Source organism: Bombus vosnesenskii, unplaced genomic scaffold (genome assembly GCF_011952255.1).
Source record: "Bombus vosnesenskii isolate JDL3184/JDL3185 unplaced genomic scaffold, Bvos_JDL3184-5_v1.1 scf7180000013263, whole genome shotgun sequence".
Lineage (NCBI taxonomy): Eukaryota > Metazoa > Arthropoda > Insecta > Hymenoptera > Apidae > Bombus > Bombus vosnesenskii.
Genome location: NW_022882923.1, coordinates 6,833,127 through 6,851,300, shown reverse-complemented (window position 1 = coordinate 6,851,300; position 18,174 = coordinate 6,833,127). Strand labels below are relative to the sequence as shown.

Below are 18,174 nucleotides of genomic sequence, written 5' to 3'. Positions count from 1 at the left end.
TTTCAACATTCCAAGTTACGATTATAATTTCACCTGAACATATCTTAAGTGGAAGGAGAATTAATACCGTCTATATGAAATCATTATTGATTGTCGCAAACATACCTGATTGCTCCATTTTTTAACTTTAACTAACATACGAATAAGTGATAAAACAACTTATTCATTCGAAAAATGTTTTATCTATCGTATTTGTAAAAGAGACCCTATCACTGATAGAAAATATTTTCGAAAGGATTCATTGGTTGATTATAAAAAAAATGTAATTTAACTCGTAAGACAGTCGAAAAGTTCACTTTCAAATTTCACGCTGTAGAAATAAATATATTTAATTGTGAGGCAAGAATAATTATTATTAATTAAAATTTATTGTAATTTAAATTATATTAATTACTGTTAATAGCACGCATACAATAAACATTTCTTTGTTTGAAATTTTGTTTCATTTAAAGTTTTAGTTTCGAGACGGTTGAGTTTAAACATACGTATTTATTTAAGAACTTGTCGAATTGTTCGCATTCCACGAATTTTCATATTCGTCTTTAGGCCTTGAACGAAAAATTCTATTCTACATCTTCTTACGTATTTTTACACGTAGAATAACATCTCGTCCCATTTTACCATTCTTTGTATAACGTTATTAATCACTAATCATCATTATCTATCACTTAGTGTTAGCAATTAATTTATTTATTCTTAATGATTAAAAGTAGCCAAAATTTCTTTCATTTCTGAATGTAAATCAGTCTATTAATGTAATTACGTAAACACGATTATCGAGAGGCAAAAATCTGAAGACAAATTTCTACTAATACCAATTTATGATATTATTGCCAATCCTAGTATTTCCTCATCATTAGTTTTACGTATAGTTACTTACGAATAACCATATAAATATTTAAATACTAACGAAGTCTATCTTTCATGAGGTGCTAAATTCCTGTAACTATTTGCCTGTAACTCGTAAATTAAAGTACATTGGGAAATTATTAAGTACATTGACGTTGACGAAATATTTCAACCTTATTAAAATCGGCAAGGTGTTCCTCATTCTAAATAATTACTAGGCTGCAAATATCTGATGTTCATGTAAATCTGAATTTTTGTGAACATAGTCAAAGAAATAGAATCTAAGTGGAAGGGTTTATTTAATCCAATAAATATTGTCACAAGTGCATATATTTTTACACTTATAAATTAAATTAAATATATCAATATCCGCAGTTTAGTAATTCCCAATTTTCCTTCTTCTAAGCAATTTCAAGACTATGGATATTTATGGAAATTCATGTTTCTATAAATATAATGTACAAAGTGGAAATTACGTGGAAAATTGTATTGTTTATTAAATATTGCAAAGCTTACTGTACTTCGTATATTTTATATATCTTCGCATGTTACGTGCATTCTGTGCATTTCTCTATCTTCAAATTTCCCATAAGTTCATAAAAATCCGCAGTCTAATAATGGGTAATCTTCTTCTCGCGAACTATCACTAATTACCCCATTTCCCCCATAAACCAAATTCTTTGACATTCTCGCACGTCGAAACTGTATCAGTGCGGCGTGATTCATCCGCTTGAGCCACTTACGCAACGTTCGAAATCACGAAGTGGGTCGGCGAAGAGGTGACAGGAGGAAAAAGAGCGTCGCCAGGGAAAAGAGTTCAGGAGATCAGTGACATTAGAGAGGGTAGCTCGGTGGAGGGAATGATCGTTTCAATTGGGCGAAAAGACGAAGCTGATTTGAACGGAAGGAGATAGAAGGAAGGTGAAAGGGACGAGGCGAAATACAGACGATACGAGATCGGCTTGGTAGAGCAAGAGTCGATTCGCGTGGTTCCAGTGGCCCTCGGTACGCGCGATCGTCACGATGCTAAGGACGACTCGCTCGAACGACAACCGTCTTTTCACGAGCACGTTCGATAGAACATATTAGGAGGACGGCCTCTATCTCCCCTCCCTCGAGTTACGACGTCAATTCTAGCGGGACACTAGCGAGTTGAATCGCGCGTCTCTGTCTCTATACACACCGGCTCGTATATATACCTGCGTAACGCCGAAAAAACCTGGCCAGTCGTGTACGACGCCTGTCACCGTTCCACGCGCGAGTTTTCCTGCGCCGCGTTTCCTCCTTGCTAATACGTTCACACTTTTTCAACGTTCGTGGACGATATCTTTCATTCTTCCTGCGAGAACCTCTCCAGCCAGATCATTGGAAAGAAGACGCTGATTAAAGAAAAATCGAGGATTTCCTGTGATTTAGCAGGAATTTTGACAAATTCAAAGGAAAAAGATTTTTAGGGAGTCTACAGTTTACTAACAGTGTTAGTAAAAGTGGAATAGTTGGAAAGATTTTTTAAACGTAAGAATCAGAAAGTAAATTAAACTACGCTCGAAAAATTGGGGAATATAGAAAAAATTGAAGGTTATGGAATTGAGAGTTTCTGCGAGACGCATAAAAGGAAACGATAGAACAGATCGTTCACTGACAGTGGCGAAGTAAGTACAACGTCAGGACAACGTCTCGACGTTAACATCAACGCGGTCGCTTGAAAAGCCGAAATTCATCAGGTTTAACGCGTTTCAATATTTTCATCGAGCTGTACCCATCAACAACGCTGTCTTCTTCGTTGAATTGACAAATTTCTGCAGTTTTCTGTATACGTTTAACGCACGTTTCCTCGCAACGGTGACAGAGCGACTGCCGTATGAATTTTATTGCCCTTAAATCATCTTAAACCTAGTATAAACAAGTAATTAACGGTGATAATAAAATATCAATCATCGAAAGACGATCGAGAAGCTGGGTTGTGGAAACAGAAGCACACTTACAGTCGAGTTTCGTGTGTGAGGATCATCTAGCGCTGTATCAATGAATCAATAAATCATACTGCACGATAGTAGTCAAGACTCATCTAAGAATCGCCGATAAATCGTTATCTCCTACGAGATTACTATTGCGTGTTGAAAGATAAATAAGATACGGGAAGGAGGCCGAAATAATTCAAGTCTTCAGGAGGATCGAATCAGTGAAAAAACGATTCGAGGAAGAAGGATCTTTTCCAAGAGGCTCGTTCGAGAATGTGAATTGCAAGTTGATCAAAGATCGAACTTTTTTATTGATGTTCTTGACAGAACAATCGGAAGGCATCAGCAATTTCTCAAGAGAATTCGGAATTAACGACCGAGAATACAGGTAAGTACATTTATGTAAAATGTGTTAGCAACGTATTTCAAGCTAAAAAGAATCGTTTAAAGCAATATGTAAGTAGCTGTTGATAATTCGCGTTATGCGACGAAATAATCTCTGAACGAGCGATTCGTTTCGCGATTATCGAGAACGTTTATTGATAATCAGTGCGTTCCGATGGGCTGGATATCTCTAAATCGAAAATCAGACTTTCGAGCGTCACAATTTCGATAAGATTTGCCCCACACGAACGATTCGTTGTGCTTCCTATTCAAATCGTTTTTGAATCTTCACCTGAGGAGATTTTATGTAGAGATTACGACGAACGTATGTTAATTAATTTTCTATCGGTAGATCTCGAGATTTTTTTAATTTGTTTGTTTAAAGAACCCAAGGTATATGAGATTGATCGAGAAAAAGATTGAATCCGTAGAGCTGAAGTACAATTATGTTTCTTTAAGTGTAATTGTTAAATGAGTTAAAAAGAGTAGGTTGTAAAGATAATATGTCTGTTCATTTACCATTTGAAAAGACAAGCGATTTTAGAGGGACATATTTAAGACTCTGGATTTATTTTTATGGATTCTGAAATGAATGCACGTTACGTAAACATTGCAACGTGTAGTCGTGAAATACATTTTCGCAATTGTTTGATATGGATTTTGAAGTGGCTTTGTTTATTTCCATAAGTTGGTATTCTTGTACACGTTTGAAATTTAACAAGAAAGATTAATTAAAATTGTTAAAAAAAATCATTTCTACCTTTTCAATTATTTTCTAAAGTTTATATATAATATATCTATCACAAAGATTAGAATTTAAAATGAAATTATACATGCATTAATCTTTATCTGATGCAACTATCTTTAACGTACTAGAATTTAGAAAACCTCCAAATTATTTTAATTCTATTGAATATAAATATTAATTTGTTTTTTAGTAGAACGTATAGCTGCAATCGCCTGTTGAAATCTAAGTAAAATCGCTAATTATAAACTTGTATTTTATTAGGTATCTTTAAATGATAATTTTGAAAAATTGTTACAAATTTTTATTATTCCTTAAAAAATAGAAATATATATTATTATTATCATTATTATAAAATGCTAACATACTTTTTTTTGTTAAAAATGCTAATATACTTTGCTTTAATATTACCAAGTTATTAGTTATTATATATGAGGTAAATTGCCTTAAAAACCAAAGTATCTCTTTTTCTAGAGACTATCGTTTTAGAGCATTTTTTATAGGAAATGTCTGTTTTTCGCCACAATGTGCGATAGAATATGTATCGCTGGAAGGCTCATTTTTGTGTTCATGTTAATTGCCGTAACAGAAATCTTGACGTTAACATGTTTTTCGCAATAATGTATGTAATTCAAAGTTCATCATTACGATTTTCTTAAACCACATATCTTTTTGTTCACAATATACATGTGTGTATTTCCTGGAAACTACGCACCACATAAAATCGGGCAATTTCAGCGCTCGATACAAACGGCATTTAAAATTATGTAAAATTGTCGATAGTAGGAACGTATTATTTGTGAATTTTTGCAAATAATACATTACATCAAATGATATCTTGAATAATTGATGGCTTAATATGAAAAATATTTTGAATAAATAATTTAAGATAAATTCTATAACAACAAATAGAAAATTAATTAATTAATATAAACTATTTTTAATGACTCACAGTCTTCTTGCAGACTTATACATATGATTATTCTAACGTAACTAACTACAACTAACATAAATGAAATCTATATTTTCCAAGAAATGGTTAAGAATATTAAAAAAATCTACTTTCTTCAAAAATAAGAAAAAGGTTGAAAGAACATAGTTTTCAATATACGTATAAAATGGTAAAAAAATGGTCATATTGCTTGATTATAGATTCATAAATTTTCAATTTGAGATACGAGTCGCGTGCCCGCCGTGTGTACCGGAAGTCAACTATCATTGCGTTCGTGCAATAGTGTATCAGGTGGACACTGAAATGTGAATTTATCGTGGAATGTGGTTAACAGGTGGGAAAATAGGAAACGATGTGTTCCAGGATAATTGAGATCTGCGCAATTACATATGTATATGCACGCGATAAGGACTTATGACGAGCAATTTTTAAATTTTATTACTACGCTGTGAGTTAACTCTTTCGCATAAGTGAACGAAATATCTTAACAGACTATGTCGTTCACGTGATACTTCGGACGAGATATCTCGGGGCCATACAATGTCGTCTATATCATCGTACTGTCGGAAAATAATGGGATTTCATAAAAATGTTCAGAAATTTATAGATAATAAAAAAGAATAAGAAAAGATAACAATATTTTCTAAATAGAAAATTGTTACCTATTAATATTTTAACGAAAGGAGACAATTTCTTTCATATCGATTTCCTTGCTTATAGATTCTCGCAAGCGCACACTACCACTTTCTATCATAAATCTGTAAGTGAAACTGTCCGCCTATAAATTTGCAATAAATAACGGAATATTCGTATGTAACAGCGTTACTAAAATATAATGAAAGTACTTTCGTACGAAATAGAACAGCTCTAAGCACAATAATAGCGCATTATGCAACATTTTACGACAAGAGGAAATCAATTCTAATGTGACCTTTCGTAAATCACGCTCGTGCAAATTTGCACAAAGCGGCCACGACAATTCGTGCAGACATTATCCTGAGATATCGACATTTTCAGTCCAGGATTCCAGATCTCATCGGATTAACCATACTCGTCGAGCTCGGTATACCTAGAGCCTAATAGTAAGCATAATTTACGTTTAAGAAGCATTGTGGTTATTCGTGACTCCTTTCTGTCTCTTGCTCACATCTGAATATTTATTAGCTACATCGTGAACTGTTTTTGCATCCTTATGTTAGAAAATCCCACGTAGATTGTGTACCATGGAAGCATTCAAGGATATGTCTGAGTTGGAACGTTGTAATCGTACGTAGGATCGGTCGATTGCTTAACGAGTCTTGTCGATACCTCGATCTTGCGGGTTTAACGGATCACATCATTCTGATCACGGAAAAATAAATAGAAATAAATAGAAAAATGGATATTGTGAAATTCTCGTTATATTGTGGCATTCGTATCATCGTGGCATTAAAAAAGTGACCAGACAGATAAGAACGAAATAATTGCAAGGACTTGCGAAGTTTATGCTTCTTGTGCCCCGATTTTTCAACAACTGTCCTTCGTCGTAAAATTCTCTTTTCTTTTTCTGCTTTATTCAACCGACGATAATAATCGTTTACTAACCTTGCGCAAAGTAGGAAAAATGTTATCACAAATAATCTAAAATACGTAAATGCTGACATTAAGCTCTATTTTGTATCGAATGATCGAATTAAACCTTACGTCGTAGCATCGAATGTTATGCAACGCAATTCTGATCCATCTTATCCATTCTTATGGCATCTTAGCCATTTGCACCTGCTATTAACGCATATTAGTATGAGAAAAACGTGTATCTTTTTCTATAATACAATAACAATAAAAACCATTTTGTGAATAAATTATCTAATACAATGCGATAATAAATGTTGAATCATGTGTTATATTCACAATTCGCTTATGTTAATTGTTGTCGTTAATAAATGTAAATGTACGTTCTGCGATATTCAGATGCAAGTGTAACTATTGTGGAGCTGAGATATTGCGTCTAAAACATTTTGCAAATTTTTTTACATAATATCATGAAATTCTTTTGTATAATGTTGATTCGAAATGGATAGCATACAATTTTCTTTCATTTAACTTTTAATCTATTTTCTCTCCTTTTCTCCGATTTATTTTGTAGCTGATCGTTGTTGATAACTTAACACTGTATGCAATTTCGTGTTTGTTGATACCGGTTCCTGAAACCAAGCCGAATTCTTTTGAATTTTTACAATTTTATAATCTTATCATGTCTATAATTATAATTAACATTTGTATATATTATACGTAATCGCATTTTTTAATGCCACTTCAAATATGCATTTTGAATTTGGTATCCACTTGAAGTCGCGTTACTTGAATCAATATAATTTCAAGTCGAATAGCTTGACTTATATGAACACAATTTTGAATTTAAATCACTTGAATTCAAGTCCCTTGAATCTAAGTAATTCGACTAATTGAAAATGAACGAACTATAGTTTTCAAGTTACATGAATTTTAGTAACTTTGAAATATATTATATTATTACTATTAAAATATTAAATAAATAAATAAATTTATTGAAATGCATTATAATATACCATAATAATGAATTCTTAATAAATATAATGGTGAATCCAAATATAAAAGTGAATAGTGAATCAGTAATGCAAAGTGAAATTCATACCAATAAAATTACTTGAAACCATATGGGTTCAAGCAACAAAGCGCTATGTGATATGAACGAGGCTTAAAGCTTTTTAAGATAATCGATCAGAGAATTAACAGACACAAATTTTTTTAAGTCATGGAAATAATCTAAATGATAAGTAAGAAATGGCGATCCATATCCGTATGGAAAATTTTTATCGATAAAAGTAAGACCTTCGCCGCACATTGGTGCCGTGCTTAAGTCTAACAAGTACCTATGTACCATCTTAAAAATCATTTTGTTTTCAAACATCATCGTTATCAATGGCAATCAAATTAAACTTGAGACATTGTCATTGAGATCGTCATCATTTTTGATGTTGACATTTGTGACGTCATATGATAGGCAATCGTATAGATTTTAATCATTGCTGGTTTGATTATCTATTTTAACGATATAAATATTGCTACCACGAAATTCAACTCACAGAAATTCTATCTTAATCACTCCTGTAGTATATGATCGATAAAATATCGAAGATTAGTAGCAAATGTATTAATTGTGATTCTAGAAAATACTTTTGGAAATCTGATGTGCTTTTTAATTAGGACAAATGCAGTAATGAGCGTAGATACATAAATATTGAAGTTAATTAATATGCAAAGTTTTAATCTATTTTATCGAAAGTATTATTTGCATAGTACTATGACGTATAATATATACAGTTAAGATTTTTAGATATTGGCACTGATATACTATGTATTATATAATGTTAAATATTTAATTTATCCTTTTGTACGGGTCATATGTGAACGCACTCCTAATCTTTTCGTGAAAGTTTTAAATAAAAATCTGCATACAGTTGAGGAAGTGTTCTTTCTCTTGTTTTATTCATGTTCGTTTTAGTTTTATAAGCATCTACAATATTCGTATACAAAAGGAGCACATATTTATACTATAGAATATAGTTTTTGGTGAATAGAATTCAAAAGTAGCAGTCTTAAGGTGCGGAGACCATTATTTTAAAAATTATGCGTGTATGTAGTAAAATGATATTGCGATATTAATCAAATAATTGTGTATATGTTGTTTTAGATTCACCATGGGGAAATGTACAAAGTCAGAACCTACAGAAAGTCCTATGCAGGAATTTAATAGCAGGTATGGATTAACTTGTGTTTTATTCGCAATTTCATTCACGTTAATTAAATGTGCAATATCAAATTAAATTTATTTGTAGGTTTTATTAATTGTATCATTCCTATCGATAGACGTAGAACCTCTTTGATAATGTCATTAGTATTAATTTTCATTAAATTCATTAATTTCATAAGTGAATTGGAATTTTTATTGATAATTCTAATCTCAATAAAATTTTCGTTATCAATCATTATTAACGTAAGGCACTGTGTATTGTGTATGTTGCTACACGTTTATTTCTATATTTATGTCAATTATTTGTTGAAACTTGATGAAACCCTATTCTCCAATGATAAATAATCATTGATTAACTAGAATTAATTATAGAATCTTCATATTTAGATATTTCTTGCGTATGGTACTTGAAAAAAGAATTTACATTTACTTTCTTCTAATATATATAACCAAATATAAATAAATATAACCAAATTGAAAAATATAGGATCTTTCAAACAGATTATAAATGAGTAATGTACTCCAATTAGGATAAAAGGTTTTATTTGATAAATTTCTACGTCGTAAAATATTATACAATTATCCACTTCAACCTCCCATGTTCTGAATTACTTTGAAAAATATATGATAGTATCAAGAGGCACGAAACAAGATAGTATCTTCGACACATAATGTAATGACGTATTTTTTCTGTGATCAGTACGAAAATAGCTACTGTCATGATCGGAGAATACAATGAGAAGGACGAACTATACAATCCCTTTGAACACCGTGATAAGAAAAATACCAATTCGTAAGTTATCTTTTCTTCATATCAGAACATAAAATCTAGTCATACTATTGACCAGTAAATTTCAACATCGTTTACACTTCATTGTTACGATATAAGTAAATTCAATATATTTTATTTTAATTTAATTAGAGTATCTGATACTATACGAAATAGTACAAAATAACTGAAAAAGATAGTTTTATTAATTACCGTCTTGTTTGACTTCTTTTATAATGTCATTGGTTATTATTACTCTGGACCGGCAGTATACCGTTTAAGAAAAGAACTACCATTAGAAAAAGAAATCGCGAGAAATGTACAACATAATGAATATACAAATTGTTCTTGTTACAGAGACTTCGGTGCTCTAGCTCACCTATTAAAATCGTCTCTTGGCACCGGAATCCTTGCTATGCCAAATGCGGTTAAGAATGGCGGAGCGTTATTCGGTGGAATCGGTACTATAATAATCGGTATAATATGCGCGCATTGTGTCCACATACTGGTTCGTTCGTCCCACGTGCTATGCAAGAAAACGAAAACACCACAGATGACATTCGCCGAGACAGCGGAGGCTGCGTTTTTCAATGGACCAAAAACATTAAGGCCATTCGCGAACGCAAGTCGAATATTAGTAAATATTGCATTGTGTGCGACTTACTTGGGCGGTACGTGCGTCTATGTGGTATTCATATCGACCTCGATCAAACAGGTAAATCTTACACGCTGGTTTCCAACAATTATTATAATAGCAGTCTGTTATATTGTGCAGTCGTAGAAAAAAAAACAATGGCAGTAGAAAACTATAAAACGAGTTTCCTTGTACTCACTTTGTCATTCGTGATAGTTAAAGAAACAATAAGTACACAATACCCTGCTAACAAAGCAAATAATATACTTTGACTAAAGAGTCGTTCGATAAAAGATAGCCAGTTGTAGAAGTTCAGACAAATTTAAAACGCAAATAGACAGTAAAACACAATATTCCGCTAAAAATATTAATATGCCTCGATTATATTTCCGATATACAAATAGTTGAAGTGCTGGTGGAGCATTGATATCAATGAATTATATTTAAAAAATGCGACAGTTGAATCGAGTGTTGAAACAGCATGTCGGTGCTCGAAAGATACCGATGATTTGAATATCAGTCCGATAATGTCATTTCAGCGTTGAAGCATTCGTTATCCACAATTTTAACTAACGAGTGGAAAATTCGCTACCTAACAATTTTATCTATCTACGTAAATTTGCCGCTGCGATCTATAGGATCTTCCTTTTTACCACTCATCTTTAACAAATTAATAAACGTGAAATTGTTCGTTCTTTTAATGAAAAATGTTCATATTGGAGTATTTATTTATTAGCTTCGGCTATTATCATTTTGTCGTTTATTTCCCCAATTTGAAGAAATTTAAAATAATTTATTATGTTGGTATCGGTTATTGGCAACGTATACTATAAATAATTGGTTGTATCATAAAATAGTGTTATATTAATACATTTCCGCATTGATATATTAATATTATAGTAATTTTTTTTTGCAATGTAATTTTACATTAAAATATAGGAATTTGTTTATAGGAAAGGCGATATCAACAGTTGAATACTAACATGAAAAATTTTTTCGTGAATGCTGAGTTTCTGTTCTTAATATCTGCCAATTATATATGTACAGATTCAGGAAAGTATTTGAACAGTTAAAGAAACCTTATGAATTCCCTGTAAAAAGTATAAAATGCGACGTATCACGTTTCTTCCTTGTAATTTTCATATAGTTGATAGATATTTATTAAAAGTTTTCCATTCTATTTCCAAGTGGTCTGTGAATCACCGTATCGGTTACATTTATAAGCCATTAACGTGGAAGTTTACTTAAATATATGCACAATAATTCCTTGTTCAGACAACTAGTCATATTTCATTATTCATTGCCTAATAATTATTCATTGTGCTGTTTGTGAATATCTACGTATAAAAGCAATTCAAATTTTTGGTTTAAAAATATAATAGCAAAGATATTGCTATAATATATTGCTGTAATGGTTACTAAAAATTCCATTTTAGAATTCGAATTAACAAACATTATTTTTAACAACATAACATAGTAAGTACGATATTATGATTAAGTTATATATCAAATTAATAATCTACCATTCTCTCTCTATGTTTACTGTTCTATAATCTACAAGCGAATAGAATCTGTAAATAATATTCATCTCCTTAACCACATCAAAATGTAGATTGTAAAACCACTCTAATCTGCGATCGTCCCGTTTCCTTTGTCCTCGTTCATCGTTGCACGTGCATCTTTCTCTTTTTTTCCTTGATCACAATTGAAAATCTGTGCCAACGCGTAGCCTCAAGACTCGTTCTGACTCGTTTAACCTGCAGGGTCCACCTTGTTTGCTTGTCCGTGAACAAAAATTACAGTCTGAATGGATTGTAACTAACTAATCGGATGATTCAACGCTAAATAAGACAGGACGTCCCATCAATTCTATTTTATCTGCAATATTTCATTTCTTTTCAGTTCAAATATCGTGATCCTTTTGTAAAATGTGAAATAAAAAACGAAAAGATTAATTACGAAAGCTCTATACGATCGTATAAAATAGTGACAATAGTTTATGCGAGTTACATTTTTTCCCTCAAACGATATGGAAATTTGTTATGGTAAAATTTGGATGAACAGCGGATTTTGAATGAAATATTTCTAGGATACAATTATCATAAAACTGAGTTTCTATTGAATTTTCGTATTTTCTAAATTTTATTACTTTTATAAGCTTTACACACATTTTAATTCGAATTTTCTATTTTAAATCATTTCAATTTTTATGAATGAATTTATTAAGATCTTAGTGCCTGACAAAATAGATGCTTCCTAGAAAAAATAAGTATTCTGAGCTCCAAGAGTCTCGAGACCTCACGAAGTTTCAAATTCGATTTTGACGAATTTGAGAATTCAATTTAAAATGACTCGTTTCTAATTTTTGCTCTTTGTAATAAAAGTTTTCTTACGAAATTATTGGTGGTTCTGTTTTAGGTTGTGGACTACCACACCGGCATGGACATATCTCTTCGCATGTACATACTCACGTTGATTCCTGCGGTGTTGCTGCTGGGACAAATTCGAAATTTGAAGTATCTGGTACCATTCTCCATTATGGCCAACCTTTCCATGTTGGTCGGTTTTGCGATAACTCTGTATTACATCTTCAGTGGAACTGAATCACCACAGAACATAAAGTTGATAGCGCCGGTCGAACACTTGCCTATATTTTTCGCTACTGTGTTATTCGCCATCGAGGGCATCGGCGTTGTAAGTTTGAAACAATAACTAAACTCTAGTTGTTTGTTAAAATAGTCATAGCTGTAAATCATAGCATAAATATGAGATAGTATCGTTTGGAAAAATAAGTCTTTTCTTCTTATTACTATGTACGAAGGTTTTATGAATTAATTTCTAATTATACAAAATTTTAAAGATCCCATAGTTTAAACATTATTATATAATGAATAAAATATTTCTGCAACATTCTGGATATAATAATATTATTCTTATATGATATTTGCTCTTTTTGTTTTTAATACAGTTCAAAAATCTTAATACAGATTCGAAGTCCAGGACATTTAATTAAAATATGTAGCAAAGTTTTTTATCGTGATAAGTTAATTGAAATTGAAAGCTTTCAAATTTATTCATTTCATTTATAGTGGTATGAATTTTATAAATATAGAATTTTATAGATTTCGTAATGGTATAATAGAAAGATTAATTTCTTAGGTGATGCCTGTTGAAAACAGCATGCGGAATCCGCAACATTTTCTTGGTTGCCCGAGTGTCCTGAATATAACGATGACTATAGTGGTAGCTTTATACGCTACACTGGGTGTATTCGGTTATTTGAAATACGGGGAAGCAGTTGACGCAACTATCACGCTGAACATACCAATAACAGAAATGTAAGTACGATTACGAATCAAATATTTATTAAGTTGCTTGTAATTGAATTCAAAAAGTAGATAATCTATTGTGTATACTGTATACGTATATGAAACATTACTATTTGTTATTTATCTTCAATTCAATAAAGATTTACGAATTAGAGTAAAATATTTAATTCTTAATAAAATAATCACGATTTTCTAAATTCAATTTAAAATTCACTTAATCAAATTTCTAAATAAATTTCAATAAATAATTTATAACTGCTTCATGAAATATACGTAATTATTCACGAGGAAAGAATTTATGATTGTATTCTTGGAGTTTAATATTACACATATGGATAGCTTTCGAGGTATCTACAATTCGCAGAATTTTTTATAGAGGATACTTTATCATAATTTTATACACAATATTTAAATGTTCTTAAATGCTCTGAAATGGAAATAAAATTTGTATAAGCCAATATATTGTTTTACAGCCCAGGACAGATGGTGAAACTACTTATCGCTCTAGCGGTTTTGTTTACCTACGGATTGCAATTTACCGTGCCAATCGATATAATATGGAGATTAATGAAAGATAAATTCAGTCATAAATATGAAAGAATATCTGAAACAGCGATAAGAATGTTCATAGCTTTGTTTACAAGTAAGTTGCTTTCATTTCCAAACAATTATAATCTGAGAAGACTTGAACTAATTTCCTACAAACGGATTTCGAGGAAAATGACGGAAACGATAATAAATTCTAAGGTCAATTGTTAAGAAAGAATATTTGTAACATTAGTTTCCTCTACTTTTCAATTTATTACGATACATATGTACACAATTTTTTACTAGTTATATAGTTACAAGACGCAATATGTTCTTCCTTCTCTTACTTATTTTTACTCGTAGAACATGTCGACACTGTTTGACAGGAAGAGCCTAAGATGCAATTAAATCACAAATTGCTGTCATTTTCCATGTGGTTTTTTTTCGCAACAAATTGTTCTTATTAAGCAGAGTCACGATAAAAGGATTAACGTTTTGATATTGCCGAGATAACAAGCTGTGATTACCCTTCTGGTTATTACCGGTTTACGCCACTGAGTGTGTACCAGACATGTGTGTTATTTTCCTAAGGAAGTAAGAGAGGAACGTGAATTGCAATAGAAAGACGTAGACCGGGTTAGGGGAATACTTGTTGGCTTCGTAACCGCATGACTCACTGTTAACCGTTCAATGACTCGTTCGCATTTAATTCATTGAGGATCTACCACTTTGATATTCACGTCCTTGCTGTTTACGTTGTTGATGTTTCGACTTTTCGACGCGATAACTCTGTCTCTTTATAATGCAAGCTGTGATTTCCCTCGGTTGTGATGTTACTTAATAAGCTTGTCAAACAACTGAATTTAAATACACTAGTTCACTGATTTCTACGTAGTATTCGCTACACGCAACTTTCTCGCAGCTTTTTTAAATTCCGATATATTTTTTCATAATACTTTATAATATAATACCTAAAATCTTCTCTATGTTCGATATTTAAATTGAATGCATAGAATTTTCATATATATGAATTTGAATTTTTTAACGAATCATTAAATTTTTTTATTTTTATTAGCTAATTTTTCTGCGACGACTATTATGTAAGAATTGCAAAATATAGAATGTTGCCTTCCTTCATAGATTATTCTTTTGGTTTAAAGAACGACAAGTGTATTTATAATAAACTTTGAAATATCAAGACGAACAAATTATACTTTTCTCTTATATATTTCAATAAGTACGTATTTTAAATCAGTGTATAGACTTTTGTTTATAGAATTTTATTTAACAATTTCTTTTCCTTTCAGTTGCTGTGGCATGTCTGGTTCCAAAACTCGAACCTTTTATTTCCCTAGTCGGTTCAGTATTTTTCTCCATCCTTGGCATCGCAATCCCAGCAACCGTGGAAACAGTTTCGTGCTGGGATGGCCACTTGGGTAAGTATAACTGGAGACTTTGGAAGAACAGTGTACTTTTAATATTTTCTCTCTTAGCGTTAGTATCCGGTTCATGGATCTCCATTATAGATATAATCAAATTGTATCAATAAAGTAATGACCTAAATCTATTTATAATTGCATATGCAAAAAGGACTTAATGTAAAATTAACACGTTCGCTATGTATGTCTCGTATCCGAGTCAACATTTATACCGCCGTTCATAAGTATCAGAATACTGCTCGTTCCGTACGAAAATTAATATTTGATGTAGATTATCGAAAAAACAATTACTTCGTCTTTTTCAAATTCAAAGGACCGAATTTTGTATTCACGCAAGATAATGATCCAAGACACATAATGGGGCTGACAAAAACTAACTAAAAGCTCATTGAAAAAATTTGAAATGAAATTATTATAAGTAGGAAATTCTGGCCAAAATCTGATTTTAAGAACTATTTTAAGAACTAATTTTAAGAATATATAGTATTCATAGAATCAGATAACAATAAATGTAACAGGAAAAATGATGACACAAAAGAAATTTTTGAGATAATTGTCGAGGATATTATTTTAATGTTTCACATACGAGTTCCTTACGATGTAAGATTTTTAATGAGATAGTAATTCTTAACGGTTCTAATAATTTCTTTATAACTATTTAAGTTCGTTAATGTTCTAATACTTATGAACTGTGATATAGTCTTACGATATACAATATATGTGATACCTACTTATCAGACGTAGAATACAAGTTAAAGATCGCGAAATTTGTAAAAGAAACTTTTATAATAATTTATGTAAAAAACGTGTACGTATAAGTGTATACGATATAAAAATCGATTTTGTACAAAAATTATTTGTTAGCATAGATTATTAATAATAGAAATTCGATAAGAAGTGAATGTATTGAAATTATTAAGATTAGATCTTTTTTAAGACGCTGTCGAATATCTGTACAGTAATCGTGACATATTAGCTATCATTATTTATCATTAACGTAATTCACATTCCCATGGAGTATTTATTTTTAAGAGTATTCGTGTACATTGTGTATTTATCTCTGCGTTATACTTAAGCATTTTTGTAATTTACGGATTTCTTGTAATTTAAAGAATATTGTAAAATCGTGAAGTATTATAATTAATTTGGTGATCATAAGATTAGATCGTAATGGAAGAAAAATCGAGAAAGCGTATCTAATTTTAAAGAGGATAAACAGATAGATGTATTATATTCATTGTAAATATTCAAGCTAGAGATACAATATTTTTTAAAGTATATAGTACGCTTTGAAATGAGTTTAGCAATAAAGTAGATTAGCGTTCGTGGACTTACTGTTAATGTAGTAGTGGTCGCATTTTAAAGTTGTAGTAAATTTCTAAAAAAGAAGGTAACATATAGTTATTTATTTACTTGTATAAACGAAAAAGTAATTTTCTTGCCTATGTGTATAAATTTTAATAAACAATCTAATATTTCCAATTTAAGCGAACGGATGCGACTGTTACTACATTAAATTTGTAAGAGTAAATAGTATGCAACATCGTAAATTGTAAATTTATCACTGTATAAAACATTAAATCTATATGCATTTTTTTAGAAATAATCAATTATTTTTAAACACTCTAGTGCGCTGTAACTTTCTTCGTTAGCATCGTGTTTACTGTTCAAAAATATCCGAACACTTGTTCAATATTTTAATCATAAAATTCCGGATAAATCAAACTGTAATGATTTTATTCTGTATAATCGACATGGCTGTGTATAATAGAATGTGATGATGCGATTAAATTTGCTTGTGAATGGTAACACGCAATAACAAAACTGACATTTGTAAATGTCAAACCTTTCAGAATTATTTTATTATTTGAGAAACTTTTTATTTTCAAATCAATTTTTGACTTGTAAGTCGGATTAACATGATTTTTCTAACTTGATAAAAAGCCTTTGGATGTCAATACAAATAATGATTACATACATGTAATACGTATACATGTTTAATAAACAAATGAATGTAGTATTGCTACGTTTGTTAATGGTTAAGCTGTAAAAAGAAACTAAACTAAACTAAACTAAACTAAATTTTCACAATACTTATGAACTGTAGTGTGCATTTATTGAAATGCCTCAAATGCTTGTGCACGTGAGGGTCTCTGTGCGATATTATTGGATCGTGAATTTGATGATATTAGTAACGACTCTGCAAATGTTGGTTGTGTTTTGCGTTTTGTACAATTACAATACATTACAGCGACGAAAGTCAAATGAATTCCAATCATCAAAGGAATTATGTTTATATACCGAAAAATTTTTATTAGACGAAGCGTTTGATATGTGAATCCTATAATCTCTAACGTTGGCGTGTTTCCCTGTAAAATATTTATTAGACAATTAGTTCGTCTATCGATATCTGAGAAAAATTGTAATTATATTTTGTACATTTTGATGTGATCTGGACTATGATGTAATGAAAGATTGTATTCATAAATTAACATCTGTTTGTAAAAATGTATAATGTTATTCAATTTCTTTGTCAGAATTTTCCAATGACGACGAAATATCAGACTTTCTTAAGAATGAAAAGTGAATAAAATATATTGAATCAAATCAGCTTCGTTGCTATGAAATTAAATTCCCTGCCTACTGATGGATAAATGTTAATTCAATATTATTTTATTGTACAATATAATGATTGAACAAATATCGAGCACAACTATGAATCCGTCGAGGGGAATTAATTTTTTGGTCTCTAAGATTCCCGAATATTATTCCATTATATTTTTACTCTTGTTTATCATACTTTCATTTTTAA

General features: G+C 30.9%; 1 protein-coding gene across 1 annotated transcript; it reads left to right on the top strand.

The window, feature by feature from the left end:
- The first annotated feature begins 1,845 nt into the window (after nt 1-1,845).
- LOC117233816 (proton-coupled amino acid transporter-like protein pathetic) lies at nt 1,846-17,972 on the top strand. Its single transcript, XM_033494423.1, has 8 exons — nt 1,846-3,198; nt 8,604-8,669; nt 9,364-9,456; nt 9,790-10,147; nt 12,485-12,760; nt 13,226-13,404; nt 13,869-14,038; nt 15,231-17,972. Exons 1-8 carry the CDS (start codon nt 3,125-3,127, stop codon nt 15,470-15,472), a joined length of 1,458 nt encoding a protein of 485 aa, XP_033350314.1. The 5' UTR covers nt 1,846-3,124; the 3' UTR covers nt 15,473-17,972.
- The last annotated feature ends 202 nt before the right edge of the window (nt 17,973-18,174 follow it).